The sequence below is a fragment of the Arvicola amphibius genome, chromosome 9 (genome assembly GCF_903992535.2).
Source record: "Arvicola amphibius chromosome 9, mArvAmp1.2, whole genome shotgun sequence".
In the NCBI taxonomy this organism is placed as follows: domain Eukaryota; kingdom Metazoa; phylum Chordata; class Mammalia; order Rodentia; family Cricetidae; genus Arvicola; species Arvicola amphibius.
The window spans coordinates 40,986,456-41,014,254 of record NC_052055.2 but is presented as its reverse complement, the minus strand read 5'-3'; the positions used below and the strand labels follow the sequence as shown (position 1 = coordinate 41,014,254).

The 27,799-nt window shown below is 50.1% G+C and overlaps 4 protein-coding genes across 12 annotated transcripts; 2 read left to right on the top strand and 2 right to left on the bottom strand.

Annotated features, from left to right (window-relative positions):
* On the top strand, positions 1 to 4,294 carry Ndufa6 (NADH:ubiquinone oxidoreductase subunit A6). The gene is made up of 3 exons (XM_038342395.2): positions 1 to 176; positions 2,870 to 2,985; positions 4,076 to 4,294. Exons 1-3 carry the CDS (start codon positions 38 to 40, stop codon positions 4,205 to 4,207), a joined length of 387 nt encoding a protein of 128 aa, XP_038198323.1. The 5' UTR covers positions 1 to 37; the 3' UTR covers positions 4,208 to 4,294.
* A 1,132-nt stretch (positions 4,295 to 5,426) lies between these two features.
* On the bottom strand, positions 5,427 to 10,128 carry Smdt1 (single-pass membrane protein with aspartate rich tail 1). The gene is made up of 3 exons (XM_038343598.2): positions 9,844 to 10,128; positions 8,214 to 8,354; positions 5,427 to 5,656 (listed from the first exon to the last, which is right to left on the bottom strand). Exons 1-2 carry the CDS (start codon positions 10,027 to 10,029, stop codon positions 8,217 to 8,219), a joined length of 324 nt encoding a protein of 107 aa, XP_038199526.1. The 5' UTR covers positions 10,030 to 10,128; the 3' UTR covers positions 5,427 to 5,656; positions 8,214 to 8,216.
* Positions 10,129 to 10,339: 211 nt separating this feature from the next.
* Positions 10,340 to 16,359, bottom strand: Pheta2 (PH domain containing endocytic trafficking adaptor 2). 9 transcript variants are annotated; one of them, XR_005286965.1, is made up of 5 exons: positions 16,249 to 16,359; positions 13,678 to 15,878; positions 13,236 to 13,360; positions 11,794 to 12,874; positions 10,340 to 11,757 (listed from the first exon to the last, which is right to left on the bottom strand). XR_005286965.1 is itself a non-coding variant. In XM_038343597.1 (3 exons), the coding sequence occupies exon 3, from the start codon at positions 12,664 to 12,666 to the stop codon at positions 11,887 to 11,889; it is 780 nt and encodes a 259-aa protein (XP_038199525.1). In that variant the 5' UTR covers positions 12,667 to 12,874; positions 13,236 to 13,360; positions 13,678 to 16,338; the 3' UTR covers positions 11,772 to 11,886. The 9 variants fall into 9 exon arrangements, 1 of the variants encoding a protein (XP_038199525.1); XR_005286966.1 differs by having other exon boundaries at positions 13,678 to 14,461; positions 14,614 to 16,338; XR_005286967.1 differs by having other exon boundaries at positions 13,678 to 14,700; positions 16,249 to 16,335.
* Positions 16,360 to 16,573: 214 nt separating this feature from the next.
* Naga (alpha-N-acetylgalactosaminidase) lies at positions 16,574 to 26,375 on the top strand. The gene is made up of 10 exons (XM_038343697.1): positions 16,574 to 16,674; positions 17,128 to 17,209; positions 17,987 to 18,122; positions 19,022 to 19,193; positions 20,558 to 20,735; positions 20,992 to 21,086; positions 21,686 to 21,847; positions 22,851 to 23,048; positions 25,177 to 25,320; positions 25,759 to 26,375. Exons 2-10 carry the CDS (start codon positions 17,194 to 17,196, stop codon positions 25,873 to 25,875), a joined length of 1,218 nt encoding a protein of 405 aa, XP_038199625.1. The 5' UTR covers positions 16,574 to 16,674; positions 17,128 to 17,193; the 3' UTR covers positions 25,876 to 26,375.
* The last annotated feature ends 1,424 nt before the right edge of the window (positions 26,376 to 27,799 follow it).

Here is a 27,799-nt window from a genome sequence, read left to right as displayed (position 1 = left end):
CAAGCGCGCGCCCAGGGGGCGGGGCTTCCTCGGCAAGATGGCGGCCAGCGGCTTGCGGCAGGCCAGTGCCGTGGCCAGCACCGCGGTGAAGCCTATTTTCAGTCGCGACCTGAACGAGGCCAAGCGGAGGGTGCGCGAGCTCTACCGCGCTTGGTATCGGGAGGTGCCGAACACTGGTGAGAGGCAGGGGTGCGTCCACGGCCCTGAGGCACCTGCCCAAGGTCTCACGGCCCAGCTGAGGTCACCGACTAGGGCAGAAGACTCCTGGATTTCGGGGGAAGAGGGTCACGCGAGGCAGACGTGCCCCACACCGGGACACAGCTTCCGAGCGACCTAGCCGCTTTGGTGGCTTTTGTTCCTGTATTTCTTACCAAGCCCCTGGGAGCGGGGAGCAGGGACTGTAGGTGACTCTTGATTGTAGCTGAGGACTCCGAGAGACAAATTGACGGGGCCGGGGTCCAGAGCTAGCCCCGGGAGCTTCTGGAACCCAGGGTCAGCTTACAGTTCCAGACATGTTCCAGATGCCCATTGGATTTTGTAGCCAAACTGGCGACGGATTTGGCAGTTAGCCATTCCCCATTCTGGAAAACAAACTGGACCATAGGAGGGAAACGACTTGGCCAAGGCCATGCGGTAGCTTCCTGGAGCCTTTGACAGCCTCCAGGTTTAACGACTTCTCAGGTCTCCCTAGCTTGGCTAACTCAGCTTGCTGTAGTATTTTGAAATCTCATCCCTACTGCTACAGAACACCTCTTTTCCCTGAGATGGCGGCGAATCGCTCAGCCTGAATGCGGACTGTTATCTTGATGTCTCCCTCAGTGCTGTCCCTGTGATGGATTTTAAAAGGGGCGAGAGTTCAGATGTCAGGGACACCTTTTGTTGAGTAGACGTGAATTTAACATGGACCACCACAGCTGATCTGAGGGGGAAGGCATTTTCTAGTGAGTGGCAGACACACCTCAGAGCTAGAGAGGCAACAACACTTTCCTCGGGTTCTGCCCTTTATTAGCAGTGTGTGACCTTGGGTAAGACTTTCCATTTGTACTGTTTGCTCATCTGTGAAATACTGTCTTCTTTAGGGAGTTACTATATTAAATAGGTTACTATAGTAACTGGCATAAACCTTGGGGAAGAAGGCACTGATGGGGGTGGGATTCCTCATAGTTCTTAGAACAGACTGGAGTGAACGAGCAAAACCTACCTGAGACCCATGTTTACTTGAGAGCACTTGGTCTCTCTAGGTCTGATGCTTCACAAAAGTGAGATTCTAAAATCCAGGTTCTGTGTCAGTGTGCATTTGTTTAGTGTGCTGGCCATTTGTTTGTTTGTTTTTTTTTTTGTTTTTTTTTTGTTTTTTTTTTTTCTGAAATCCCTCAGCTACTCTCTGAGAGCCTAAATTTGTAGTGTTTACCGTTTCCAAGATCACTGAATTTGAGCATAATGAAAGACTCAAACTTGATTTAAACACAGCTGTCCCTAATTAATGTTTTTCAGATATTATTATGACTTTGGGGGGGTACCTTCTTTTGTGGTATTTTTGTTTTTTGTGACTTTTTGTTGTTTTGTTTTTCTGGGACAGGGTCTCACTGTGTGTCCTTGATTGGCCTGGAACTTGCTGGACTAGACAAGCCTTAAATTCATAGAGATCCATCTGCCTCTGTGTGCCACCACACTGGGCTTGTTTTTGTTTTTGTTAGGATTTCCCTCAGACCTTTGATCCACCAGCCTAAGTTCCCAATGCTGGGATTGCAGGCGTGTGCCACTCTTGCTGGTTAGTTGCAGAATGGCCAAAGCCCAAGATATCCTCACTAACCGAATATACCGATCTCCTTAACTGTAATGTCTGTAAACCCTTGATATTCTCTTAGCCTTGTATGCCTCATCAGCCTGCCCTTCCATCTAACAATTAACAGTCCTTTTGTATGCTTGATGACATCAGAGCTACTAAAGGCCACATGTCAGGATGAAAGTGGCTAAAACCTGATTTTCTTTCTTTTGAAACAATATCTTTCTGTCTATCCGTGGTACCATACAGGCCTAGGCTAACCTCCAACTTAGAGGCTGGGTTTACAGGCATGTTACCACTCAGTAATACATTAAGGTCAGTCACTGAGTTTGTGCCGCTGTTTTAGGCACTGATGTAGTGGACTGCTGAATATTCTGACTTTTAAAATATATTTTAGTATTTTTAAATTTATATGTATTATATATAAAGTTATATATGTATATACATACACACACACACACACACACTGAGCCACCTCTTCAGGCCACCACCACCCCTTTTAAGGAAAGAAAGGTTTATTTTACCATTTCAGTCCATCATATTGGAGGATGGTGAAGTGGCTCATGGCTCCATGATGGCAGCAGTCTATAACAGAGTTGAATATCAATCTCAATTAAGCCCTAGAGACGTAAAGCTCAAGCCTTTCCTTCCAGAGAAAAAAGCCTTCCGTCCCTGCACAAACCCTTAGCAGTATTTCTCAATGCTCAAATTCATGTAGTTACACTACATTATCTTATTGAAATGTCAACTCTGGCATCTTATTGTGCTGGTTATTCCATATAAAAATAGTATGCTAGGGATAGTCCTCAATGATAGGGCCCTCGCCTAGCATGTGAAAGGCCCTAGATTCTATCCTAACTCATTCCCACACGCACAAAAAGCACATGGGCATATCTGTACTCCCAGCTTCTTGGAGGTCACGTCAACAGCATTGAGCTCCAGGCAATTTAGCATGACCTGTGTCCAGGCTGAGGGTTGGGCTATGTGGGAGCCTCTTCTTCAGTGGACATCCACTGATAATAGGCATCTAAAAACATGTTTAAATGGTCTAATTTCTACAGAGTCATCATGTTTTCTCTTTAGTGCAGTTATTCCAGTTGGACATCACCGTGAAACAGGGACGGGATAAAGTCCGAGAAATGTTCATGAAGAATGCTCATGTCACCGACCCCAGAGTGGTTGATCTCCTGGTCATTAAGGTAACTAACCCTCTCTGATGAACTTAAAAGATCCGCCAGCTTGTCTTGTGCTTCTGAGTCTTCAAGTGAATACTACCTTCATTAAAAACCAGTTGCTGCTGGGTGGGGGCGCACACCTTTAATCCCAGCACTCAGGAGGCAGAGGTAGGCAGTCTCTGTGAATTTGAGGCCAGCCAGGGCTACACAGAGAAATCCTGTTTCAAATTCCCCTCCCCACCTAAAAGAAAGGGGGGCAGGGAGACAGCTCTTGACTTAGCAACTATTGCTGTTTCCTAGTTCAACTGGAGGTCACCATTTCTTTTATTTTTAAAGCCAGGGTCTTACTGTGTAGACCTGGCTTGGCCCTGAGATCTGTCTGCCTCTGCCTCTGCCTCCCAAGTGCCAGAATTAAAGGCATGGAGGTCTCCACTTTTGAAACACTCACTATGTAGCCTGGGTTGGAATCAGACAGCCTCTTACCTCAACCCCCAAATAAGCTTGTGAGATTGCTGAAGGGGAAGTCCACCAGGGCCTCGCATTTTGTGACATTTTAACAATGGAAAGCAGGGCAGAGGCAGGTGGATCTCTGTGAGTTCAAGGCCAGCCTAGTCTACAAGAGCTAGTTCCAGGACAGCTCGAAAGCTACAGAGAAACTCTGTCTCAAAAAACTAAAAAAAAAAAAAAAAAGGGAAGCAGGAAAGATGCCACCCCACCCCTGGAAGTCGCTGTCTCACCTGTATGCCAACCACCAGAAGAGGGAAGCAGGATGGCTTCGGGGATGGTACAAATGAGGTCAAACTATGGCCTTGTGTTTCTCAGGCCAGTCATGGTCCATCAGCAGTAGCTCATGGCAAACCAGGAAATACCACAGAACTGTTACATAGAAACATGACGTTAAACCAATTGTGTTGTGCAGTCCTGGGAACCTGTTAGTTACTTCTCTTTGAAAAGCGGCAGGTCATTGAGTCCCACCACCCTCCAAATGCAGAAACTCGCCTTAGAAGATTTACTTACCCAGGGTCATTAGCAAGTCCATACCAGAGTACTGAACTTGAGTGTTGTGCTCTTCATTTGATGGCTTGAACTGACTACCTTCCATTCACGTGCACAGGGGAAGATGGAGCTCCAGGAAACCATCCACGTGTGGAAACAGCGGACACACATTATGCGGTTTTTCCACGAAACAGAAACACCGAGGCCAAAGGACTTCCTGTCCAAGTTTTATATTGGCCATGACCCATAAGGTGCATGTTAATATTTAATTATTTTAGAGTATAAATAAACTCATTATTTGATGGTTGTTTGTGATAAACTTGCACTGGTGAACCCATTTCCTGTGGTCTCTCACTTGCATAAGTATGTGTGTCTTTGGTGTACATGCCATGTTTATTCCCTTTTCCTGGAGTGTGGCGCTTGCTGTCAGCTGTATAGGATCCTTGCATGAGGAAGCAGGGAGGGATAAGGCTTCTCATCTGTCCAGACTCTGTCCCCATAGCTATGAAGCTGAGTGAGTCTGTTACTGTAGTTGTGCTTACTATGCATGCACTTAGTTATTATAGTTGTACTTCTAAGATTGGGATCTTGGTGTTAAGGCTCTTCCTGTCAGAGGGAACAGAGCCCACACTATGGGGGCAGCAGTAGGACTGACAAGATGATCTATTTTGCCCTGGAAAATGGCTGCTCAAGGCCTAGACCTTCTACTTAGAAGCACTGATCTTTAAAATGAAATTAACTTCCTACTCATTGTGCAGGCGCACAATCATTCAATGCAAACAAAAAACAGACTCATCCTAGTACTTCTGCACTTTATTCAAACAGGATCTCATGTAGCCAAGGATAGCCCCATACTCACTCTATAGCCACGGATAACCTTGAACTACCAATGTTCTTGCTTCTGCCTCCTTCCCTGAACAGTCCTGAATGCTGGCGAAAGGTACTCAGTCTTTAGACATACTTACTGAGTGACCCCACACCCAGAAGCCCAAGTTTTACAAAACATTCTAACTATTAAGAAGTATCAAAACTCCACGTTTGGCAAGTGGCAACCCCTCTAGGCTTAAGGCTACAGTTAGCTTAAGTGGCTCTGAGGGAAGATTTATAAAGTAAACAGAAAATTTAAGTCTCAGGATGGGGGTTAAGGGGATGGAAGATGGCTCATTGGTTAAGAGCACTTGCTGGTTTTGCAGAGGACCAGAGTTGGTTCCCAGAACCCACTTGAGACAACTCATAATCATCTTTAACTCCAGTTCCAGGAGGATCATATGCCTTTGGCCTCCAGGGGCACCCATAAACAGATACACAGTTAAAAATAAGTAAAGGAGAAAAAGTTCTTGGTCCTCCCTGATGATGTCTGTGGTTGTGTAACAGCCTGGATATCCTGGCTTTTAATAAGATGTTTCCTGAACACAGAAGAGACGACAAAGTGCAACTGAGCCTGCTGGGAGTGAGACACGGGAGCAGCCTTTCAGTCACACACGGCTCTTGTTTATTATGTCACTCATAGCTTCCAGTGCTCTGTGGACAACACATTTGAGGGAAGCTCCCAGAAACAGGATTCTGGGCTGTTGTCACAAACCATAAGGAGGTGAGGCTGAGGGCTGGCTTTCTCTGACCCTTCTGCCAATAGGGAAGGAGCTGAGCGTGCGACCACTTCGTCTATTAGTGCTTTCTCCTTTCTGTACTTCTCCATGTCCTGTAAGAAAGGCAAGCATGAGTCACTTTAAATAATAAAGCACACACAGTCTCATGTAGTCCAGGGTAGTCTCAAACTCACTGTAGCCAAGGATAATCTTGAACTTGTCCCTGCCTCTACCTCTCCAGTGCTGGGATTACTGGTGTGTGCCACTAGAAATACCCAAGGCATTTCTCTTCTGCTTTCTGAGATAAGGGCTCCTGTTGCCCAGGCTATCCTTGAGCTCTGCTTCTACTTCCTGGGTACCAGGATCACAAAAGCTTGTGATGCCACACCAGGCTTTAGCAACAGTCACTTTTTTTTTTTTTTTTTTTTTTTTTTTTTTTTTTTTGGTTTTTCGAGACAGGGTTTCTCTGTAGCTTTGGAGCCTGTCCTGGAACTAGCTCTTGTAGACCAGGCTGGTCTCGAACTCACAGAGATCCGCCTGCCTCTGCCTCCCGAGTGCTGGGATTAAAGGCTTGCGCCACCACCGCCCGAACAGTCACTTTCAAATAGGAGATAAAGGGCCGGGCGGTGGTGGCGCACGCCTTTAATCCCAGCACTCGGGAGGTAGAGGCAGGCGGATCTCTGAGTTCAAGGCCAGCCTGGTCTACAAGAGCTAGTTCCAGGACAGACACTAGAAACTACAGGGAAACCCTGTCTCGAAAAACCAAAAAAAAAAAAAAAATCAAATAGGAGATAAAGGGAGCTGTAGCAAAGACAAGGAAGAATGGGTGGAGTTAAGACAGAGTGGTACAACAGTGGACTAATACTTGGAGACTAATTAGTGGACTAATACTGATAAGAATGCAGGTAACTCAAGAAGTGACTCAGCCTATCAGAGCCCGTACTGAATCTGGCAGAGGACCAGAGTTCAGTTCCATAAAAAAAAAAAAAAAAAAAAAATGGCTCTCAGCTACCTGTAACTCCAGCTCCAAGAGATCTAACAGTCTCTGGCCTCCATGAGTACTGTATTCATACACATAGACACATAGGCATAAGGCATATAAGTAAATATTAGAAGAATAAAATGATGACTCCTCAGAGAGCCCACTCTGGGATGACCACAGAAGACATGGCCCTCTCAAGGTTACTTCCTCCTGTAGCTGGGAATACGGAAGAGAAAAATGCCATAGGAGGTATGACCAGATCACAATAAGAATGTCAGGCAGAGAGACAGGAGTGTCTGCCTGTGACAGTCTATAGCCATGCAGCATACATTATAGCACAGGAAATCAACATGGGAAAGCTAAATGGGAAGAGTACTGGGAGCCCTGCAACAAGGGTTTGCAAGCAGGATACTGGCTAGGCTGGTGCAGTAACAGGGTACACATCTTTAATCCTAGCATTCAGAAGGCAGAGGCTGGCCGATTTCTGAATTTGAAGTCATCCTGCTCTCTATATATATATGAGTTCTAGGACAGCCAGAACTACATAGTGAGCTAACTCAAAAACCTGAGAGCAGTGAGGATTTGCTAGTTGCCTTTTAAAAACTGTATTTATATGCGTATTTAGCATGTTGTGGGTGTTGGATCCCCTGGAGCTGGAGTTACAGGCGGCTGTGAGCTGCCCAAGTGGGTGCTGGGAATAGAACCTCGCTCCTCTGCCAGGGCTATCAGCTGAGCTATGTCTCCCACCCCTTTGCCAGGGTCTAAATTTCAGTCAGAAGCTGTTGGCCTCACTAAGTTGGTTAAGAATCCTAGACACCAGGACCTAACTTTGCCATTAACCTCAGACACCAATTTCACAGCTGTCCTGATTCATCTGTAAAAATTCAAGATTCCGCGGCTGGAGAGACGGCTCAGTGGTTAAGAACACGGGCAGCTCTTCCAGAGGACCCAGGTTCAATTCCCAACATCCACATGGCAGCTCACGGTTGTCTATATTTCCAGGGGATCTGACACCCTCACACAGACATATACACAGGTAAAACACCAATGTACATAAAATAAAGACATTATTTTAAAAGGTCCAGGTGTTGGTAGCACATGCCTTCAATTCCAGCACTCAGGAGGCAGAGGCAGGCGGATCTCTGTGATTTCAAGGCCAGCCTGGTCTACAAGAGCTAGTTCCAGGACAGGCACCAAAGCTACAGAGAAACCCTGTCTCAAAAATTAAAAAAAAAAAAATTTTTCAAAATTCCTTGCACACTTCTCAGGACTGAGTGCCCCTCCCCTTCCCCATATTCCCTTTTTACTTGTCTCTTATTTCTACTTTCCCTTTACCCGCCTCAGGATTCACTGGTTTACCCCTCCACTTCTGAGGCAGAGGCTACATGACTTGTATAAAGTGTAAAGCATATTAAATCATCAAGAAAATGTCAGCTGACTGGATGAAGGTACATCAAGGGCAACTGAAAGGCTAGCTAGGATCTTAACCTATTGGCAGAGATTAACAGTGACTCTCTCAGTCAAATTACCCCATCCAACGTAAGAAAAAGACAGACGTCTCAAGTGGGTGAACTCAATGAGCCTTCTGCCTTGAGCGTAGCTGTGCTGCTACAGGCCAGACTGCATCATGACCAGAAGCTCCACCCTACTTCTTGTTCCTGTCCAATGAGGAAAAAGGCAAGTCTTACCTGTTAATCGTCATCGTCATCATCCTCTGGAACAAAAATGTCATGCTCCTCAAGAAGAGCAGCAAAGTTCTTGCTAATGAGTGTCCCAACATAGAGAAAGGGGATCACAATGGAGAACACACGGAGAAGACCAAAGGACATCTGCGGAGAGAGAAGTGCTGTGAGCCCTGGAGACCAGTGGCTGCACCTCAAGCCCTGGCCCTCAGGAGCATTTCCTCCAGTGACCCCAGATCCAGACGCCAGCTGGGTTTTAAAGTCTTTGGAAAAATTCAGAGCAACAAAAAGGCAGTGAGTTTGGTGGCCATCAAAACGGACGCCAGAAAGAAAAGCATAAAGCTAAACTAAATGTAGGAAAATAAGCCACTAAAAATTAGGGCACCACCTGCTAATTCCTTGCAAAAACCATAAACAACTGAGTGAGAGACCAGCATGGCTAGACTGTGGTCAGCTCTACACACAACAAAGTGAGTTTCAGGGGCTCGAGAGATGGCTCAGCACTTAAGAGCTGGCTCCTCTTCCGGAGGACCTGGGTTTGGTTCTCAGCACCCACATCAATTCTCATAAGGAAATAACTCCAGTTCCCTGGAACACCACGCCCACTTCCGGCCTCTGCGGGCATCTGGCATTAAGTGCTGCACAGACATACACGCGGGTAAAACAGCCAGACACATTAAAAAATGAATTTAAGAAGATGTGCAGTGAAAGGCAGTTCTCTCTTCAGTAACTGGTGCCTGCTGCCTGAGAAACTGCAGCACATTAAACTTTAAAACTATGAAAAGACAGTATGGACTGGAGGGAAGCAGGCGGCATTTCACGAGTGTTTGCTTTCTGGTTCCCCTAGCTGTGCCTTTTTATAAAACAGCTAAAGCTTCCTGCTTCTTGCTGTGAATTCCGACTGGTCAACTGTTAGTACGGGTCAGACTACAAAAGATTTCGTTAACTCTTCGCCTCTACACAGCCCCCCAGACAAAGGCACACCTTTCGTATCAGAGACTTTCCATTTTCTTTAAGAGCACTGAGGGCAAGTGACAGCGTTCAGTGGTGGAAAAAAACAGGACGTGGTCCTCGCTGTCAAGACCTAACTCTGCCACCAGCTTCGGACGCCGGCTCGGTCCTGATTCATCTGTAAAAACCTTTCTGCAAGATTCTCTGCACACTTCTCAGGATAGAAGGGCCTGCTTCTTCACGTCCTTTTTCCTTCATTTCTTTTTTTCTTTTTGCTTTTTTTCTTTTTTTGCTAAGAATATTACTTCCGCATTCCCTTCTTATTTCTTCAGGTTTGTTTAATCTCATCACCTCTGAGATAGAGATTGCGTGATTTGTATAAATTGACACAAATCTCTTCTTCTAGCCCTAGAGAATGGGTCATTGAGTCCCTCAAGACAAGACAGTGCACGTTCCGCTGCTTGCCTTCCAGCTTGTGTCCAGGAATCCAGCTTAGCACTGGTTTTAAGCATTTTTCCTCCACCTGTCAAAGTTAGCAACCCAACAGCGCAAATTGGGGTCCTAGGTTCACAGCCCAGTCCGTGCCAATACTATGATTGGCCTCTAAGCCTGTCAATCAACACAGACCACACACACTCCCCCAGTGACTGGCCTCGATCCCTTCGCCCCGCCTCGTTAGACTCACTTTCACCGGCTTGGGCAAGATGGCTCCGCTACGAGTGACGACGACTGACCTCGATGGTACCAGGCTGCGGCCTGAGCTACCCGGTACGACGGAGACATCGCCACCTCTCCTCCCGCTCGGCCCGCTCCAGAGAGCCCCTGGTCGGATTGCTATCCGGGCCAGCCGGCCAGCCGCCGAGGACGCCATCTCCTGCTCCGCCCCTCGCAGGGGTCCACACCCCGCACACCCAGTTTGGCCTTCTCGCAGAAAACCCGCCTCCAAGCCTCGCGAGACTCTCGAGTACGGACGCACAGCTTTTACGCCTGCGCAGTACCCGCGTTCCTGTCGCCGTGGGAAAGCCCCGGGTACCCGCCCTACGTGGTGACGTCAGGAGTACAACGACGCCCCTCCCGTGCTCCGGAGGGCGGGGCCGTCCGTTTGGAGCTCCCTTTGTAAAGGTGTTAGTGACCTTGGCCTGTGAAAGACTTGTATTAAGTAAGGAACCGAAATGTGTAATGAAAAACTTTACTTGGTATTTGAATTTATAAAAAGAAACTTTAACAATAAAAAGTTAACAAGAGCCCATAGCGTCTGTGAACACTCGAACAACAGGTGCAGTGAGCAGAAGGCTTCCCATAGGGCGAGGGAACAAGCAAGAGCAGAACTGTACCGGTGGAGGTTGCACCAGCAGGACAGGTTCCCGGACTCACTCAGTCGCTAGGTTCGGACTCTGGCTTCGCAGCTCCGACTCTTCATTTGTAAACACGGGTTATAATAACCAAAATGAATAATTTTTTTCTGAAAGGGTCTCGCGTGTAGCTAGTCAAAAACCTTAGATGGCCTTGAACTCCTGATCCTTCTCTACTCCTTTGCGACCACACCCTGCAAACTTTACTGTTCTAAGAAAACAAAAACCTAAAGGGCAGGCCTTCCCGAGAACCAAGAAGGGCTACAAAGCAAACAAAACCAAACAGGGTGTGGTGATTCATAACTATAATCCCAGTGCTTGCAAAGCTAAGAATGAGTTCCAGGCCTGTAGAGGCTACAAAGTGAGACCTGGTCTCCAAAAACCAAACTGAAGAATGAACACTAACAACGTTAGCAAAGGCGTAGTACTGTGTGTACAATCAAGGGCAGATGGCTATGACGCTATAGGCAGGCTGAGAACCATGCCTGGCAACACAGGACCTGGCCCTGGCCAAGGAGACCATGAAACTCAAGTCTCCTGGAGGCCAAAGACTGGCCTTTAGGCCTGGGTGGATCTGGGTCAGGTTGCCCCAAGTCCCCAGACAGGGAAAGCAGGGTGGTCAGGAAGAGGCAGTTTTGTTGGGGAAAGAGGTATAGCTCTATCAAGCCCCACATTTTCCCACAGTCACCGTCACCGCACATACATAAAGGGACAGATGGGCCTGGCTTCTGGCTCTGTAGACCCAGCCATTTGTCCTCTTAGAAGAAAACAACACTTGGCATGATACAGGAGAAAGTAGCCACGAGGGTTCTTGGCAGACAAGCCGTGGACAGCAGATCAGGAAGGGCCGCTCCTAGATAAAGGCTGCCTGCCTCTCCCAGGGCCATGGCCAGCACTGGGCACTGACAAGGTGGCGGGGGAGAAAAATCCCCCTTAGCACCGGAAGAGCCTCTCCTACAGAGAGCCCTGCACAAACCATGTCGATGTCAGTCCTCGGGCAACGTCTGCTGGCACCACTGGCATTCAGATGCCCAAGACTTCTTATGTTGGAAATTACAGCTAGAGTGTCCGGCAGGGGCAGGGGGCACGGCCCCTTCTGACATTACAGTATGTTCCCATCAGCCACCCGGCCTTTCTAGGCCTCAGGACACAGGTTGGAAGTCAGGATTCCTCAGTTCACTCCAGGCAGAGGGGAGGATTGCAAGTTGGAGAAAGTCTACAGAGCAGGAGGGGGACACACACACACAAACACACACACACACACACATACACACACACACACAGCAATCTGAGAAATGAGTAAACATTTAACTCCTGAAGTACTGACCCTGGCATCCTGGCCAGCAGGCCAGGGTCACAGTGCAAAGTGCCGGGACTCAGGGCCTGTCCTGTTGCTTGCTCTCTGGCTGGCTCCCCTTGGCCCTCTGCTGCCATCCTCGCCTTAGCTCCATGATCTCCTTCCCATACCAGTCATGCAGGGTAGAGAAGCAGGAGGTCTCAGGGGACACAGGGCTCTGTCCCCTGCTTAGGAGGAGGCTGGCAGGGCCCTGTAACTCCCATTCAGTCAAATCCCGACCCATTGGCCTGCTCCCCCTTTCTTCCACAGAACCATTGGAATTTCGGTCCCTAGGGAGAAAGTAGCCATTCTCAGGGCCTGGAGCTGAGCGGTCAGGAGTCCGAGGCTTACTGCAGCTGGCAACAGACTTCTGGGACACACAGCGATGCAAGGCCAGGCTCTGACGGGCATCCTGCAACTGGCTCTCCAGTTCTCGAACTACAAGTCTCATGTAGCCAAAGCTGGCTCGGGATAGTGCCTTTACCCAGGCCTCCTGGGCAACCTGCCCATCTGCTGCCAGCAGGTGCGGGTGCACTCCAGGGGCATCAAAGCGAATGGCGAAGGCAAATTCCTCAGGCACAGGAGCCTCGGCCAGCTCCACCGTGCAGCCCTCCAACACCACCAGGCTCAGAGGGGCCCGGCTTTCTCTATTCTCAAAAGAGAATAGCAGGTTGCCCTTGAGCACAAACCAGTATCTTCGGCCAGCACCACTGGAAGTAGGTGCTGTCCCTGGTCCCCCCCAAGTACGAAGGAAGCCAGTGTGATCTGCTGGAGAGTCACTCAGGGCATAGTGGGTCACGCTCCTCTTGTTCAGCTTCATGGCTCCCACAAGAACGCTGAGGTAGAGATGGTAGCCCCTGGAGGAAAGGACCCAAGCTCAGAAGACCTCCAGCCCAGTCCTGTGGCTGCTACTGTGTCCCTGCAGCTCTCAGACTTCATCTGTGAAGGACACTGACTCGTCTTCCTTGCTGTTCTTTTCAAAGGTCATGAAAGGACCACACACACACACAAACTGGATTATCAAAAAACTGTAACAGAAAAGACAATGGTATCAGAAGAACAAGAATGGCAGGACATTGATATGGTGGTTTTCTGTTTGCTTGTTTTTTAAAAGATAGGGTCTCATGTAGCCCAGGTTGCTCTCCAACTCACTATGTATCCAACTGTTTCCACCTCCCCAGTCCTAGGACTGCAGGCCTGCTGCCATGCTCAGAATCCCGTGACCTTCCTGGGCCCCTACCAGCCTCTCTCAGTGGTGCCCAGCCCACCTTAATAAGAACCTGTGATTTCAGAGCCAGATGGAGTCAGGGGAAGGGGCAGCCAGCAGTGGGTCAAAGGGGACCTGCTCTGTTAAACTCCAGTGGCACTGGAGGTACTGAAAACACCCACCAAATTCTGGTGCTCCAAGGTTCCTATGGCAGCTCAACCCGCAAGAGTCATAATGAAGGAGAAGCAGTATATGGTCTCACACCTTCTTGGTGGGGTCTTGTTGGTGACACACTTATCAGAAGAGCCTAAAGAGGGGACAGGGTGGCCTCTTATCTAACCGCACTGCTCAGCCACATGGTTCCCACAGAGCCTGCAAAACAGCTCTCAAGAAATGTGACAATTGTGTTCTAACTTTAGGGCCCAGTGAAAGGGCAGCCTCTTGCAGAAAGCCCTGTCTCCTGGTTTCAATGCCCCACCCCCCCCCCCCCCCCCCAGGGCTACTGAACTTCCCTCTGTGTCTTAGCCCACTGCCTTTTGACTGTAATTATGGACCCCCTGAGGCTAGGTAGGTCAATTAAGTGCCTGCCAAGGCTTTCCCTTTTAGCACTTGTGGGAACATCACCACAAAAATCTCTCGTGATCATTGCTGCACCCAAAGCGGCTTGTTCTAAGGTCGACTGGCCAGCAACCCTCCATTTTCTGGCTCTGTCCACGTCGCCTCCCTCTGTCAATGTTTTCACTCTTCACTGTCCCCATCTGCAGGGTGTCTATAAGCTTGATTGTCCAGTGACCACCAATAATCAGCCCCGTGCAGACTTGCTGAATTCGTAAGAACACATCGGGGGACAAAACTATGCCCCTGTCCTTCTGAAATCTACTTTGCGGTAGGAGAGACACGCAGTAAGCAAATACAATTAAATAATGAATTCATCAAGTAGTGATGAAATTGAAGCAAGGATGCGGGAGGGGAAGAAGGGCTCCAAAGAGAAGCAAGCAGGCCCGGAAAAGAGGAAGGCCCTTCTAGCCGCAGCCCTTCGTGGGCCCCACGGAGGGACCGAGCCCACGAGCGCCTAAAGATGAGGCCTCTCCCTGGGGCGGCCCTATGGGTGCCTGGATCCCTGGATCCCGCCCGGGCTCTTCAGCCACGCCCTCCAGGTCACCTCCTCCCGGAGCCCGCCCGACCCGCACTCACCTCCAGAGCCTGAGCCTGGCTCGTCGGGTGCTTTGCGACCTCTCTCTGCTCCGGACCCCGCGCCTCCGCCCGGGCCGCAGACGTGGCCGCGGGAGCCAGGAGACCCCGCCCGGGAGGCTCGTGTTACCGCCCCGGTCTCTCCCCGCCCAGTACACACCAGGCCTCGGGATCTGCAAAGTCGCCTCGGCACGCACACCGGAGGGAAACTGAGGACCTGGGCGGTGAGGACCCGCCTGAGCCACAGGACTTGTCGGTGATGGATGACCTCGAACCCCAAGCCCAACGTCAGGCTACCCGCAGGCCTCCAGCCCACCACCAAAGGAGAGAGAAATAGACAGTTTTTTTTCCCCAAAAGTTCCCCCTTACCGCCCAGCCAGTCCCACCCCACGCTGGCAGAGCCAAGCCGGGCAATTCATCGGATGGGGCGCTTCATAAGGCGAGCTCCTACAGAGCCTGCAACCAAATCCTTGGGTCAGCCCCATCTCTGCCTCTAGAAATTGGCCATTACGGCTTCTCTCACCCGCCAGTGAGGGTCTGCAGTTCACTTGTGGTCCCAAAGCTCTACCTGGAGTTTGTCCATCCAAACGCTTAAGGGAAGACTGCAGGATAGAACTAAGGCAGGCAGGACTCCCAGAAGCCAAGGGCAAATGCGTTCAAACGCCTGCCCAGGAGCTTGTGGGTTCCCACCTCAACCTCTTTTCTGCAGTTCCTGAAGCCCAGAGAGCCCTTCCTTCTCACCCAACCCCCATCACTAGCCTCAGAACTCCTTGACATTTAGGTCAGCTCTGAGGTCCCCTCCCTGACCTCACAATGTAGAGAAAGAGAGGAGTAGCTACACCCTGCTTTGAGTTGTGCTGGGTGGTTTTTGTGGGGTGCGGTGTTTGTTATTGTTGTTATTTACCAACTTTTCTTCAATTAAAAGTATCACCTGGAGTAAATATGTTACAAGGTGAAAATCATCCGGGGAAATGGAGCGTGAGCTTCTCATGGTGGGGAGCTTGAGGTTTAAATGGTCGGAGTAGACCTCACTTTGACAAATAATTAAGGGAAATGAGGGTATCATCAGAGAGAACTAACTGCTAGTTCCAAAGGCCCCTGAGTTACTGTGTTTGAAGAGCCACAAGCAGAGCAATGAGGAAGATAACTGTAGGAAACAGGATCAAAAGGCAGAGGGTGAGGCTTAGGAAAGCCATTTCTCCAAACTGAGAGAGGAATGACCAGGGTTGGGTTGGGTTCTATTTAGGTTATTTTATGTGTCTGGGAGTTTTGCCTGCATGTATGTATGTGTGCACCATATGCATGCCTCGGAGTTCAGAAGACGGTGTCAGATCCCTTAGAACTGGGGTAGTGATAGTTGTTGAGCCACCACGTGAATCTAGACACTGAACCCCTGTCCTCTGCAAAAGCAAAGAGTGCTGCTAAGCACTGAGCCATCTCTCCAGCCCACAGAGCTGCGTTTTCAAGGTTTGCCTTGTCTGCTGTGGAGAAAGTCTCCTTAGATGGAAGCAGAAGGTCACTGAGGGACTTCTGTGAACCAGGCAGACCATATGCGATGAGCCCAGGCTTACAGTGTGATGAGGTGAAGTTCGAAGGTAGAGAGCACAGGATGGGTGGAGAATTACATATGAAGGCTGAGGAAAAAAGAAGGAAGAGCGTACTGAGCATTGGATGGTGGCACAGAGAAGTACGTTTGCCATTACCTGGGATGTGGAAGACGGTACTATTCCGTTAGGGGCCGATTATGACTACCATCAGGGCCAAGGCATTCAGAAATAGCATTTGGCACCAGCATATGTTCAATAAATAATTGAATGGATGAATGAATTTGGGAAGTGGATGGGCGAACAATCCCTTGGGTGTCAGATGGAGGGGACAGCCTCCTAACCTTTCAAGGGCTGAATTCCCATCCAGCCTCTTCACTACCGTTTTTAGCGGTTAAAGACCAAGTTTCTGGGCTGTTTCCTTTGGCTATCAGTAGAAATTCACTGCACCTCCACTTACTGAGCGCGAGCAGTGCGGACCATCACCCGCGCCCCTGGGGCGGTGCACGGAGGAGATCAGGCAGACTCGCTGCGAGCCGGAACGCGCCCAGGGTCCCGGCGCCGATTCCACGAGGGCGCGCCTCAGGAGCGCGCAGAACGCGAGCTTAAATGGGCGGTGCTTATGGAGGCTGGGCGCTGGAGCATAGAGGGAGGGCACGGCGTTGCTAGGGGATTCTGATTGGTTGCTCCGGAAGGGTTGCCCCGCGATGCCCCGCCTCCCGGGTCGCTATAGGTACGTGGAGGCGGCAGCTGGGGGCTCCTGAGGCTAAACGCACAGTTTGAGCGACCGAGAAGGTGGACCTAGGAGATCAAGGAGTACTCTGGACCTGGGATCTTTGAGGACCGAGGCCGAGAACCCGGACTCCGCACGAGGATCCGGAAACTGGTAGGGCCCAACGTCTCTCTTCTTCCTGGGCTTCCTGGAACCAGTCGCCGCCGCTTTCGAGCACTAGTCTGGCAAAAGGACGATGTCCTAGACTCCGTGTAGTTCTAAAGGAATGAGCCCAGACTCGGGGTAGTGATGGCAGGGGAAGGAGCGTCTGTAATGAAAGCGACTTGGTACCACAACTGTCCTAGAACTCACTATGTAGACAAGGTTATCCTGAAACTCGCAGAGTGCTGGGATTAAGGGGTGTGCGCCTCAACACCCGGCAATAACATCTCCTTTTTGAATCAGGATCTCCCTATGTAACTCTGGTTGGCCTGAAACTCGCTGTGTAGACTAGGCTGGCCTGGAGCTCACAGAGATCCTCCTGCCTCTACCTCCCAGTGCCGGGATTAAAAATAAAGGCATGCAACGCTATGCCCAGTACGATATTTAACATGTTATCTTCCACAGTTCAACATATAAAGCTGATTGGAGCAGGGAAGATTCAGTTGGGTCCTGATAATTGACTCCGAGGCGATGCTGCAAAAGACAGGTACCCACAACCTACTGGGGTGGCTTTCCGGGAGGAACTGTGGAAGGGGAACCAGGACTCTGCCAAATACTTATTTCTCTTTCTTGATGTGAGTATGTGGGGAGAACACTTCCTCTCTTCTTCTTGGAGCTGGGCCAGGAAAAGCAAGGAGATGCTCCCCAGCCAGGAATCATTTCCCCTCCAAAGAGAAGCACTTCCTTTCTCAGTCTTGCTCCTGTGTAGAGGCCCTATCTTACCGGGTAGCAGCCTGACACAGCAACCCCGTAAAGTGGGTACAGTCACTTACATGTAAGGAAACTGAAATCCAAGAGGAGAGGGCTCATGTAGGTGAGCAGCTGGGTATGAGTCCATCCTGACCAACCTCCTTAGGCCCTTCTGCGGCTTTCTGAGGTGGAGAGAGCAAAGAGCCCCCGAGGCCTCAGCAATCTAGAGTCTGTCCACAGTGTACTGCCACTTCTGTGTAGGGAGGGAGAGAGGGATCTCGTTTCACATATATCAAGGACATGACTTCAGGGGTCAGTTCTGTTGATTCCCAGGCTGTGCCAACAGTGAGTGGGTTGCCCAGCTTTTTTAACATATTGTCGTGCCCCGTGCACCTTCCCCACAGCCGCAGGTGCAGACTGAGCCAACTCTAACCTGAACTGGGTAGTCTCAGTTCCCACTGGGCTGCATAAAGGGAATTAATGACTGAGGGGGACATGGGGGGCTGAGGTGATGATGAGGGTGAGAGGCTGTGGGAGCCACTTACATACAAGTCACTGTCCGCCTTCCCCTCAGTGCTCTTACTGGCCCTGGTGACCCAGGTACTGATGCTGGAGAATGGGCTCCTGCGAACGCCACCCATGGGCTGGCTGGCCTGGGAACGTTTCCGCTGTAACATCGATTGTGACCAGGACCCAAAGAACTGCATCAGGTGAGTAAGATGTGGACACCCAGGGCAGCAAAATGGGGATGGGAGACACTCACCAGCACAAAGTGCAAGGTTGGAATTGCCAAGCCGAGGGAGACTACAGACTGATACCTAACCCCGTGACCTATGCGGGGCCTCAGTGGAGCCTCAGTGGGGCCTCAGTGGATAGGGTCCAGAGGTGGACCTGGCCCCTAAGGTAACTGAAAAGAGATAAAAGACCAAGCAGGCCCCTGTGCTTCCCTTGGCCTGGGGGCCAGACCACCCCTTTTGCCCCACCCTGACACAATCCTGGAAGGTCATTTACTCTTGTTATCTGGTCTAGTCCTCAGCTGATAGCAAAAGCATGATTTTTTTTTCCTTTTGGCTTTGTGTGACAGGGTTTCTCTTTGTAGCCCTGACTGTCCTGGAACTCACTTTGTAGACCAGGCTGGCCTTGAACTCAGAGCCTGCCTCTGCTTCCCAAGTGCTGAGATTAAAAGGTACATGCCACCACTGCCCAGCTAGAGGTATGATTGTTTTTTCAAGACAGGTTTTCTCTGTGTAACAGTCCTGGTTGTCCTGGAACTAGCTCTTGTAGACCAGGCTAGCCTGGAGCTCACAGAGATCTGCCTGTCTCTGCCTCTCTACTGCTCCGATTAAAGGCGTGCGCCACCACTGCCCAGCTAGAGGTATGATTTTGTTTGTTTGTTTTTGTTTTTTTGAGACAGGGTTTCTCTGTGTAACAACAGTCCTGGCTGTCCTGGACCTCACAGAGTTCCACTTGCCTCTGCCTCCCGAGTGCTGGGATTAAAGGCTAGAGGTATGACTTTTATAGCCAGAATTCACACTCAGAGCAGAGGAAAGAGCAGGAATGCAGGACAGCCTGAACTACTGAGCAACACCATCCTTCTATCCCTTGCTAGTGAACGGCTCTTCATGGAGATGGCTGACCGGCTGGCCCAGGATGGATGGCGGGACCTTGGTTATGTGTACCTCAACATCGATGACTGCTGGATTGGTGGGCGTGATGCCAAAGGCCGCCTGCTGCCTGATCCCAAGCGCTTCCCTCATGGGATTGCCTTCCTCGCTGACTATGTAAGTCCCAGTCCAGCCCTGCCCCTTAGTATGAAGGCCATACCTCTCTTCCTCCCTTGTGCCTGGGGCTCATTAGCAATGTCTCTGTTGAGAACTCCGTGTAACGATGGAAGCTGGAAAAAACAAACACCTGCTTTTGACCTAATGCGGTGAGAGCTAGAAAGGGACCTTAGCAAAAAGATCCCTGGAGGAGGCATTGGGTTGAACTGATCCCAGAGGTGAGGCGTCTGGGGCAGTAAAAGGCCTCAAGGCAAGAGAGCTGGAGGAAAATGGCCTAAGCTGGCAGAAACCAGCCAGCTGGGACTTGTCTTTCAGTCAGCTGGAGCCACTGAGGGTTCCCACTGTATTTCATTGAGAGAGGGACTCGCATAGCCCAGGATGACCTCCAACACTGTAGCTGAGGATAACCTTAAACTTCTGGTGCCAACTGGGTGTGGTGGTACACATCTTTAATCCTGTGCTCTAGAAGCAGGCAGATCTAAGTTCAAGGTCAGCCTGGTCTATGCAGAGAGTTCCAGGGCAGCCAGGGCTACATCGAGGGGCCCTGTCTCAAGCAAACAAAATGCTTGATGCTCTGGGATTTTAGGTGCTTGCCACTATGCATGGTTTATATGCAGTGCATGGGACTAGAACCCGGGGCGTCGTGGATGATAGGCAAACTCTCTGCCAGCTGAGCTACATCCCCAGCCCTAGGAGCCAGTGAGGGGTTTTGTTTGTTTGGTTGGTTGGTTGATTGATTTTGTTTTTTAATTTAACTTATTTATTGGTTCTTTGAGAGTTTTACATCATGCACCCCAATTCTGCTCACCTCCCGGTCCCCCATATTTTCCCTTCACCCCTGGAGTACTTCCTTGCCAAAGAAAACAATACAGTAAGCAAGCAAACAAACAAAAATAAGAACAAAACAAACCAAGTAAAACAAAACAGAAACCAACAACACCAAAAACCTCTTTGCTTCTCCTTTCCTGCCTCTCCAACACCTCTTCATCCATCCTGGTGGCACTGGGGGCCTAGGTGTGTCATGTAACACATCCTTTTGTCTATTAGCTTCACCAGCAAATGTTCATTGCAGCCAATCACTGGTGTGGCTCAAGGCCTCTGGTTTCTGGTACACCATCATCTCAATGCCATGGTGATGCCCAGGCCAAAGCTGCATGAAGGCTATGTCTAGGTCCATGGCCCTACTGCAGCCAGGATCTGTGCCGATGTCCAAGGCTCCCGTTACTATCGAAGACCATGCAGATACCCGAGATCAGGGGCCATGTTGGTACCTGAGGGGCTGTTGAAGGTTTTAATGGTCTCTGTCAAGATATGACTATGAAGAGGGTCTCACTTGATCTACCATTGTCTCTTCAACCCCGCAGGCCCATTCTCTGGGTCTGAAGCTAGGCATCTATGAGGACTTGGGCAAAATGACCTGCATGGGTTACCCTGGTACCACTCTGGACAAAGTGGAGCTGGATGCCGAAACCTTCGCTGAATGGAAGATTGACATGCTGAAGCTGGACGGCTGCTTCTCTACTGCCAAAGAGCATGCACAGGGTGAGTTCATGCCTGGCTCGATCATCATCTGGAGAGAGGGCAGCAGCTGTGGGTCTCAGTCTGCCTGTACCCTGCGGCGGTAGTTTTCCCAAATTCCTTACCCCTGCTTGCCGCTTCCCGGCCCTCTAAAGATGCAATGGCACTGTAGCTACATAGCTTCCTCCTTGGCACCCAGGAAGTAAATCTTTAGGTACAAGTAGGCACTTCCTAGACTGTCCCCTATGCCTGCTCAGTCGCCAAATTGGGGTTTCTGCAGGGTATCCCAAGATGTCTGCTGCCCTGAATGCCACAGGCCGCCCCATCGCCTTTTCTTGCAGCTGGCCAGCCTATGAAGGGGGCCTACCCCCCAAGGTAAGCCATTCCATGTACCTGCCTGCCACAGCTTCTCTCTCCCAGGCCCTGTCACCTCCTATGTGCCAGGCCAAAGGCAGGCTGCCCCCATAGTCAGAGTTGCTCTCGTCATAGTTAGCCAGCACACCTATTTCTAGGTGTCTAGAGACCACCAGGTCCCTGAACCATAGAGGAAGCCTCAGGCAGCTCATCAGGTAGGTTGTTGGTGTTAGCATCCAAGGCAGGCAAGCAAGGCACAGGCACAACGTTCAGCAAGCGATCAGAATCCCGGGTGGGTCCCCATGGGCCGGAAGACCCAGAAGGCTATTGAGGCCAGGCAGAGCCTCGGAAGGGCTCAGACCTTCAAACCTGAAGGAGGCAAGTGGTGGCACTGTCACTGAAGAAATGCACACTGTGTACCTGGCACATGGTGGGGAGGGTGATGGGCACACCCCCTATATGGAGGGAAGGCCTGGGCAGCCTCTAGATGGGGTCACCTTCCCAGACCACACACCCCTGAGGACTAATCCTCTGTCTCCGTCTGCTAGCTTCCCCAGCTGGCAGATGGCCCCTGGGCATCAGGGTGACATGTGTTAGCTCCTACCTTTCCCACCATCCAGGTGAACTACACTCTGATTGCCAGCATCTGCAATCTTTGGCGTAACTATGACGATATCCAGGACTCCTGGAAGAGCGTGCTCTCCATTCTGGACTGGTTTGTGAAACATCAAGACATACTGCAACCAATGGCGGGTCCTGGACACTGGAATGACCCGGACATGGTAACTGCATGGAAGGGGGAGGTCTCTAGCCCCGCCCTTCTTGCCATCCCTCCAGTCCCTGCAGCCTAACCCCCAGTGCACTCCTATAGGGCAGTGGTTCCCAACCTTCCTAATGTTTCGACCCTTTCATAGGGTTCCTCATGTTGTGGTGACCCCAACCATAAAATTTATTTCACTGCTACTTCATAACTGTAATTTTGCTACTGTTATGAGTTGTAAATACCTGACGGGTAAACCCCACCAGGAGTGGCGACCCACAGATTGAGAACCACTGTTCTAGGTAGGGCCTAGATTAACACTAAACTATGTCCCTGGATTGGGTGTGTTAGGGTCTTCTAAACCCCTCCTTGTCCCCCTCTTTCACATCATTGTTAAGCACCTCCCAGGACATTCTGCTGTCTCAGAGAGCACTGAGCACCCATCTGCAGCATCCATTCGGCTTCCTGTGCTCTTCTGTCCCCTTCCCTCTCTGCCTCTGGTTCCTTTGCTGTGCCCTCTCACCCTGCAAAGTCTCCAGTGTCCCCCTGCCCCCAACACACAGCCTGCATCCTGCTTCCAGTCATTCGGATCTCAATCATAGCCCTGGTGACGTCCACAGATGCTTTCAGGAAGCATCACCAGTCAGTGACGATGATGAGGCAGGAACTCACCTGCCTTGGAGCTCCTGCTCCAGCTCTCGGCTTCATCTGGGCAGTTCCAGTCCCTTGGTTTCTTTCTCTCTTTTCTTTTAGATGGGGTCTTACTATGTCACTATAATATAATGCAGAGACCCATTGTATCATCTGAGCAGCTCAAAAAGACCATCACCTCCTCTGAATGAAAGAAGCTGATGCTAGATGGGATGTGGCTCGGCTGTGTGTGCTAAGCCATGCAGCCTTCTCCCCAGTCCCTGTCTGCTCTTGCCTTGGCCACATGTTTGACCAAGGCCCTGGTGCCCACCTCCCTGAGGAGGCCCACCTCCCTGAGGAGGCCCACATTGATTGCTCCTTTCCTCTGTCCCCAGCTGCTCATCGGGAACTTCGGCCTGAGCTTTGAGGAGTCCCGGGCCCAGATGGCCCTGTGGACAGTGCTGGCAGCCCCCCTCTTCATGTCCACAGACCTGCGCACCATTTCCCCCCAGAACATAGACATTCTTCAGAATCCACTCATGATCAAAATCAATCAGGACCCCTTAGGCATCCAGGGACGTAGGATCTTCAAGGTACTGGAATGGGGGTGAGAAGAGGAGGCTTAAGGAGCTGGGCTCCCCTGAGAGCATGGGAGCTGGCCCTGGGTCTCCGTCCTGGCAGCATGAATTTGGGGATGCTGCGTGGAGCTGCTGGCTTCTTGTCTGGGTCAGAGTACTGTTTTTTTGTTTTTTTTTTAATTTTTCGAGACAGGGTTTCTCTGTGGCTTTGGAGCCTGTCCTGGAACTAGCTCTTGTAAACCAGGCTGGTCTCGAACTCACAGAGATCCGTCTGCCTCTGCCTTCCTCTTGTCTGGGTCAGAGCAGGACACTTCCTAAGTCTAGGTGGGGATACATGATAGGAGCACAGGGGATCAGTGAGTCACAGCAGCTTCATACAGGTGATCTCCTGGAGAAAATGAGGACTTTTTTCCAGTTTGAAGAATGGTTTAGCCAGATACACTGTTGCTACTGCTAGTATCTACTGTATACTGTTTCTACTATCAGTGTCTACGGTATACTGTTGCTACTGTCAGTGTCTACTGTAAACTGTTTGCTACTGTCAGTGTCTACTGTATACTGTTTCTACTGCCAGTGTCTGCTGTATACTGTTGCTACTATCAGTGTCTACGGTATACTGTTGCTACTGTCAGTGTCTACTGTATACTGCTACTACTGCCAGTGTCTACTGTATACTGTTGCTACCACCAGTGTCTGCTGTATACTGTTGCTACTATCAGTGTCTACTGTATACTGTTGCTCCTGCCAGTGTCTACTGTATACTGTTGCTCCTGCCAGTGTCTACTGTATACTGTTGCTCCTGCCAGTGTCTACTGTATACTGTTGCTACTATCAGTGTCTACTGTATACTATTGTTACTGTCAGTGTCTACTGTATACTGTTGCTCCTGCCAGTGTCTACTGTATACTGCTGCTCCTGCCAGTGTCTACTGTTTATTGAGCACCACTGAGGGCTGAGCGTCCTGCACACATTTTCTCTGTAACTCTGATTTATTGAAATTGGAACTTCCCGAATTTAAGCAACTTTTTCCCAAGGCCACACATTTGTACTTGAATTCAATACAAATTCCCCAAAGCCTTTGTTCTGTGCATAAATCCCTGCCTCTAATGAAAAGAAATATATCAAACTATAGAAGGGACTTGTAGAAAACCAGCAGGGTGGCTCAGCTGTTAAAGCTGCAGACTCTGATGGATTCAGTCCTGAGATCTACAAAATGGAAGGAGAGAACCAAATGCCACAAGTTCTCAGATTTCCATGTGTTCTCTGATGTACACACAACACACACACACAGACACACACACGTTAATAGCTAATAAAAGTTGGCAGTGGAAAGATGGCTCCGTAGTTAAGAATACTTACCCCTCTTCCAGAGGACTCAAGGTTCAATTCCCAGAATGTGTATCGTGTGTGTAACTCCAATTCCAGGAATCTGGCACCCTTTTCTGGCCTTAGGCATCACATGCATGCAGTAAAAACATTCACACATATAATAATAAATCTTAAAAGGTAGTAATGCACACCTTTAATCCCAGCTCTCGGGAGGCAAAGGCAGGTAGATTCTGTGAGTTCGAGGTCAGCCTGATCTACAAAGTGAGTTCCAGGACAGCCAGGACTGTTATATAGAGAAACCTTATCTCGGAAAACAAAACAAGCAAACAAACAAAAGCAGAAGGCACTGGCCAAATTAGTGATGTCCCAAGGAGATAACTAGTCCCTGCCAGAGGTGCCAATGGTGAAGCTGTGCCTGAGGACTGTTCTGGATAATGAAGTGCTCTCTACCTGAGGCCAGCTGCACACCTTTCCCCAATCAGTGTTCATTGTCCTCTCCTAGTAGTGTCCCCAGCTGCAGCCCTGGAATGGTCTTGGCAGTGCTCATACGGTGTGCCCTCAGATCTTCGTGTCTGCACCTCTTGGGATTCTGTGCAGGGCCTGGAACGGAAGTAGTTAGCATCTGCTGAGTCAGGGAGGAGGGGAGAGAAAAGTCTAAGTGCTAAATGGCTGTGATGTTACATTGTCCTCAAGTCTGTGACAGAGCCGTGGGCTGGGGTTAAAGAGAGAGCCTGTGGGGAAGGGCCTGGGAGGCAGGGATGGCAGGACCAAACCGAACATGAGACTCCAGCCAGTGGTTCTCTTTTATGCCTAGAGTAAATCCCAAATTGAGGTGTTCAAGCGGCCTCTGTCTAATGGGGCGAGTGCCCTGGTCTTCTTCAGCCGCAGGACAGACATGCCTTACCGCTTCCATTCCTCCCTCTTGGAACTGAACTTCCCCGAATCCAAAGAGTATGAGGTGAGTGCCCTGTCTCCGCTGGGATCCAGGCGGTCCTGACTCATACATGGTGTCCCCTATGCCTTAGAGCCCTAGAAAGAGCCTGGGGTGGAGGGCAGCGGGAGGCCTCAAGGGCTGACTGGTGCTGTCTGCACTGTTGTTCCAACCACGTAGGTGGAGCTGCTGGGTATGAATGGGCACCCTTGACATCCCCAGCTGGTCCTCACTCCCTGGTCAGCTTTCGCATCATTGTATTTAGAGTTTTCCACAGGGTGGGGCTTTTCTGTAGTCTGCTTAAACATCTGTGAGCCTTGCTAATAAATGAGTGGGAAATTCTCACTCCTATGGGGTGTACTTGGAAGCCTAGCACGTACAGGCTTCTAGGTCTTGTGGGGAGCGGGTCTCTGTATTGCTGTTCTTGTGTTAGCCTCAATAATGATCTACACCTCCCCAATATAGGGCCAGAATGTCTTCACAGGGGATGTTATCAGCGGCCTCAAGAGTGAAACCAACTTCACTGTGATCATCAATCCTTCGGGGGTTGTGATGTGGTACCTATATCCCGTGAGGACCTAAGAATGACAGGCTATGACAGTCCCACTGAGCCTGGACCGTGGAGCTTTGGCATGCCAAAGACATGGCAGGGTTCTGTCCTCCCGAGGCTGCTTGGCGATGTGACCACATCATACCCAAAGTGCATTTGCAGGGCCAATTTCCATGCCCTGCCAGAGCCGGGGCCCTCTTGGAAACTAACCTTGGGACAGTTTCCTGTGGCCTTTGGACCTCTGCCACCACAACTCTGCAGGTGGTTGCTGAACAGCTTGGCCAGCCTCTTGGGCCCCCACAGGAGCTCACCAGACTCTAGCCTCTGACTTTGCTGACTCAGAAATCAGGATTTGGAATTTTTTTAATTAGGAGCGGAGATCTGACTCTGTGCCAGGAGCTCTCACGGATCATGTGACTGGCCTTCCTCCTGGAGAAGGCTTTGCAGTTGACACCTTGGGGAGTGAGGGATGGATCGGAGACCTCAGCTCCCTTAGGTCACCAATAAAGCTGTTTAACTGTTCTCTCATTAAGTAGTGGTATTGTGAACTTGGGGCCAAGGGGTTGGGGCTCAGTGAAAGAATTTGGTGGCAGTACCCAGATGCCAGCTTCAAATCCCACCCCACATGGAAGATGTATAGCACCTTCTGGTCCTTCGTTTTCCAGAGTGACATTTGGACCTGATTCTCTTTTCTGCGTTTTCTACTTCCTGGAGATGCCAGGCTTGCCTCCCAACAGGGGCCCGGCCCTGGTGTGCCTAAGGCTGGTGAGATGGTGACAGCATAGTCAGGTGGAGAGGCAAGATGCCAAGGCCCCGAGCAAAAGCTCTGCCCAGCGGTGTTCCTGGGTACCTCCAGCTCCTCAACCTGGTGGCTTCTTTATCTCCCAGTCTAGCAGCAGAAGAGATTCAAATTTCCCTTCTGTGTTCACGAATCCGGGGGTTCTTTTCTGTCCTGGGGTCTATTGCCTCCTTCTTTGACTCTCTCTCTCTCTCTCTCTCTCTCTCTCTCTCTCTCTCTCTCTCTCTCTCTCTCTCTCCCTCCCTCCCCCCCCTTCTCTCTGGTTTTTTGAGACAGGGTTTCTCTGTAGCTTTGGATCCTGTCCTGGAACTAGCTCTTGTAGACCAGGCTGGCCTTGAACTCACAGAGCTCTGCCTAACTCTGCCTCCCGAGTACCGGGATTAAAGGCATGTGCCACCACCTCCCGGCCCCATCTCTTTATTTTTTTAGCTTAGAATATGAGACACCTCTTTTACTGGGAGGCTCTGGTTCTTTGCCATTCACAGTGCTAGGGGAGGAGCAGGCTAGCTAGGTCCTTCTCCGGTCTTAAATGCAGGAGTGCCCTGTGCTTAAAGCCTTGTCTCGGTCCTTCTGGATAGATCTATACTCCACCTTCAGAGTTTTGAGGTCCTTGAGTCTACAGTAAGGTGTGAAAATACCTAGAACATGTTTGACAGTGTCATGTGTGGGTTCATTAGCAGAACTGGTGTTTGTGTGTGTTAAAGGATCAATTAAATTGGTTTAGGAAAGCCGGGCGGTGGTGGCACACGCCTTTAATCCCAGCACTCGGGAGGCAGAGGCAGGCGGATCTCTGTGAGTTCGAGGCCAGCCTGGTCTACAAGAGCTAGGTCCAGGACAGGCTCTAAAAAAGCTGCAGAGAAACCCTGTTTCGAAAAACCAAAAAAAAAAAAAAAAAAGAAAAAAAAAAGAAAATTGGTTTAGGAAATATGGTCAAAATGGTCCCAACAGTAGCAGACTCACACCTGGAATGTCGAGAGCCCACAGCCACTAGGTTCTTGAGGCTGAATGCCTCAGCAAACATAGGCCAACAATGGCTGTCTCACGTTCTAGAGGCTGACAGTCCTGTAGTTGTAGTTCCAACCTAGGGGGGTTCCTGGAGAGTCACTCCAGTCTGTGTTGAAAGCACAGAGAAAAACTGGTTCTGATATCAAAGGACT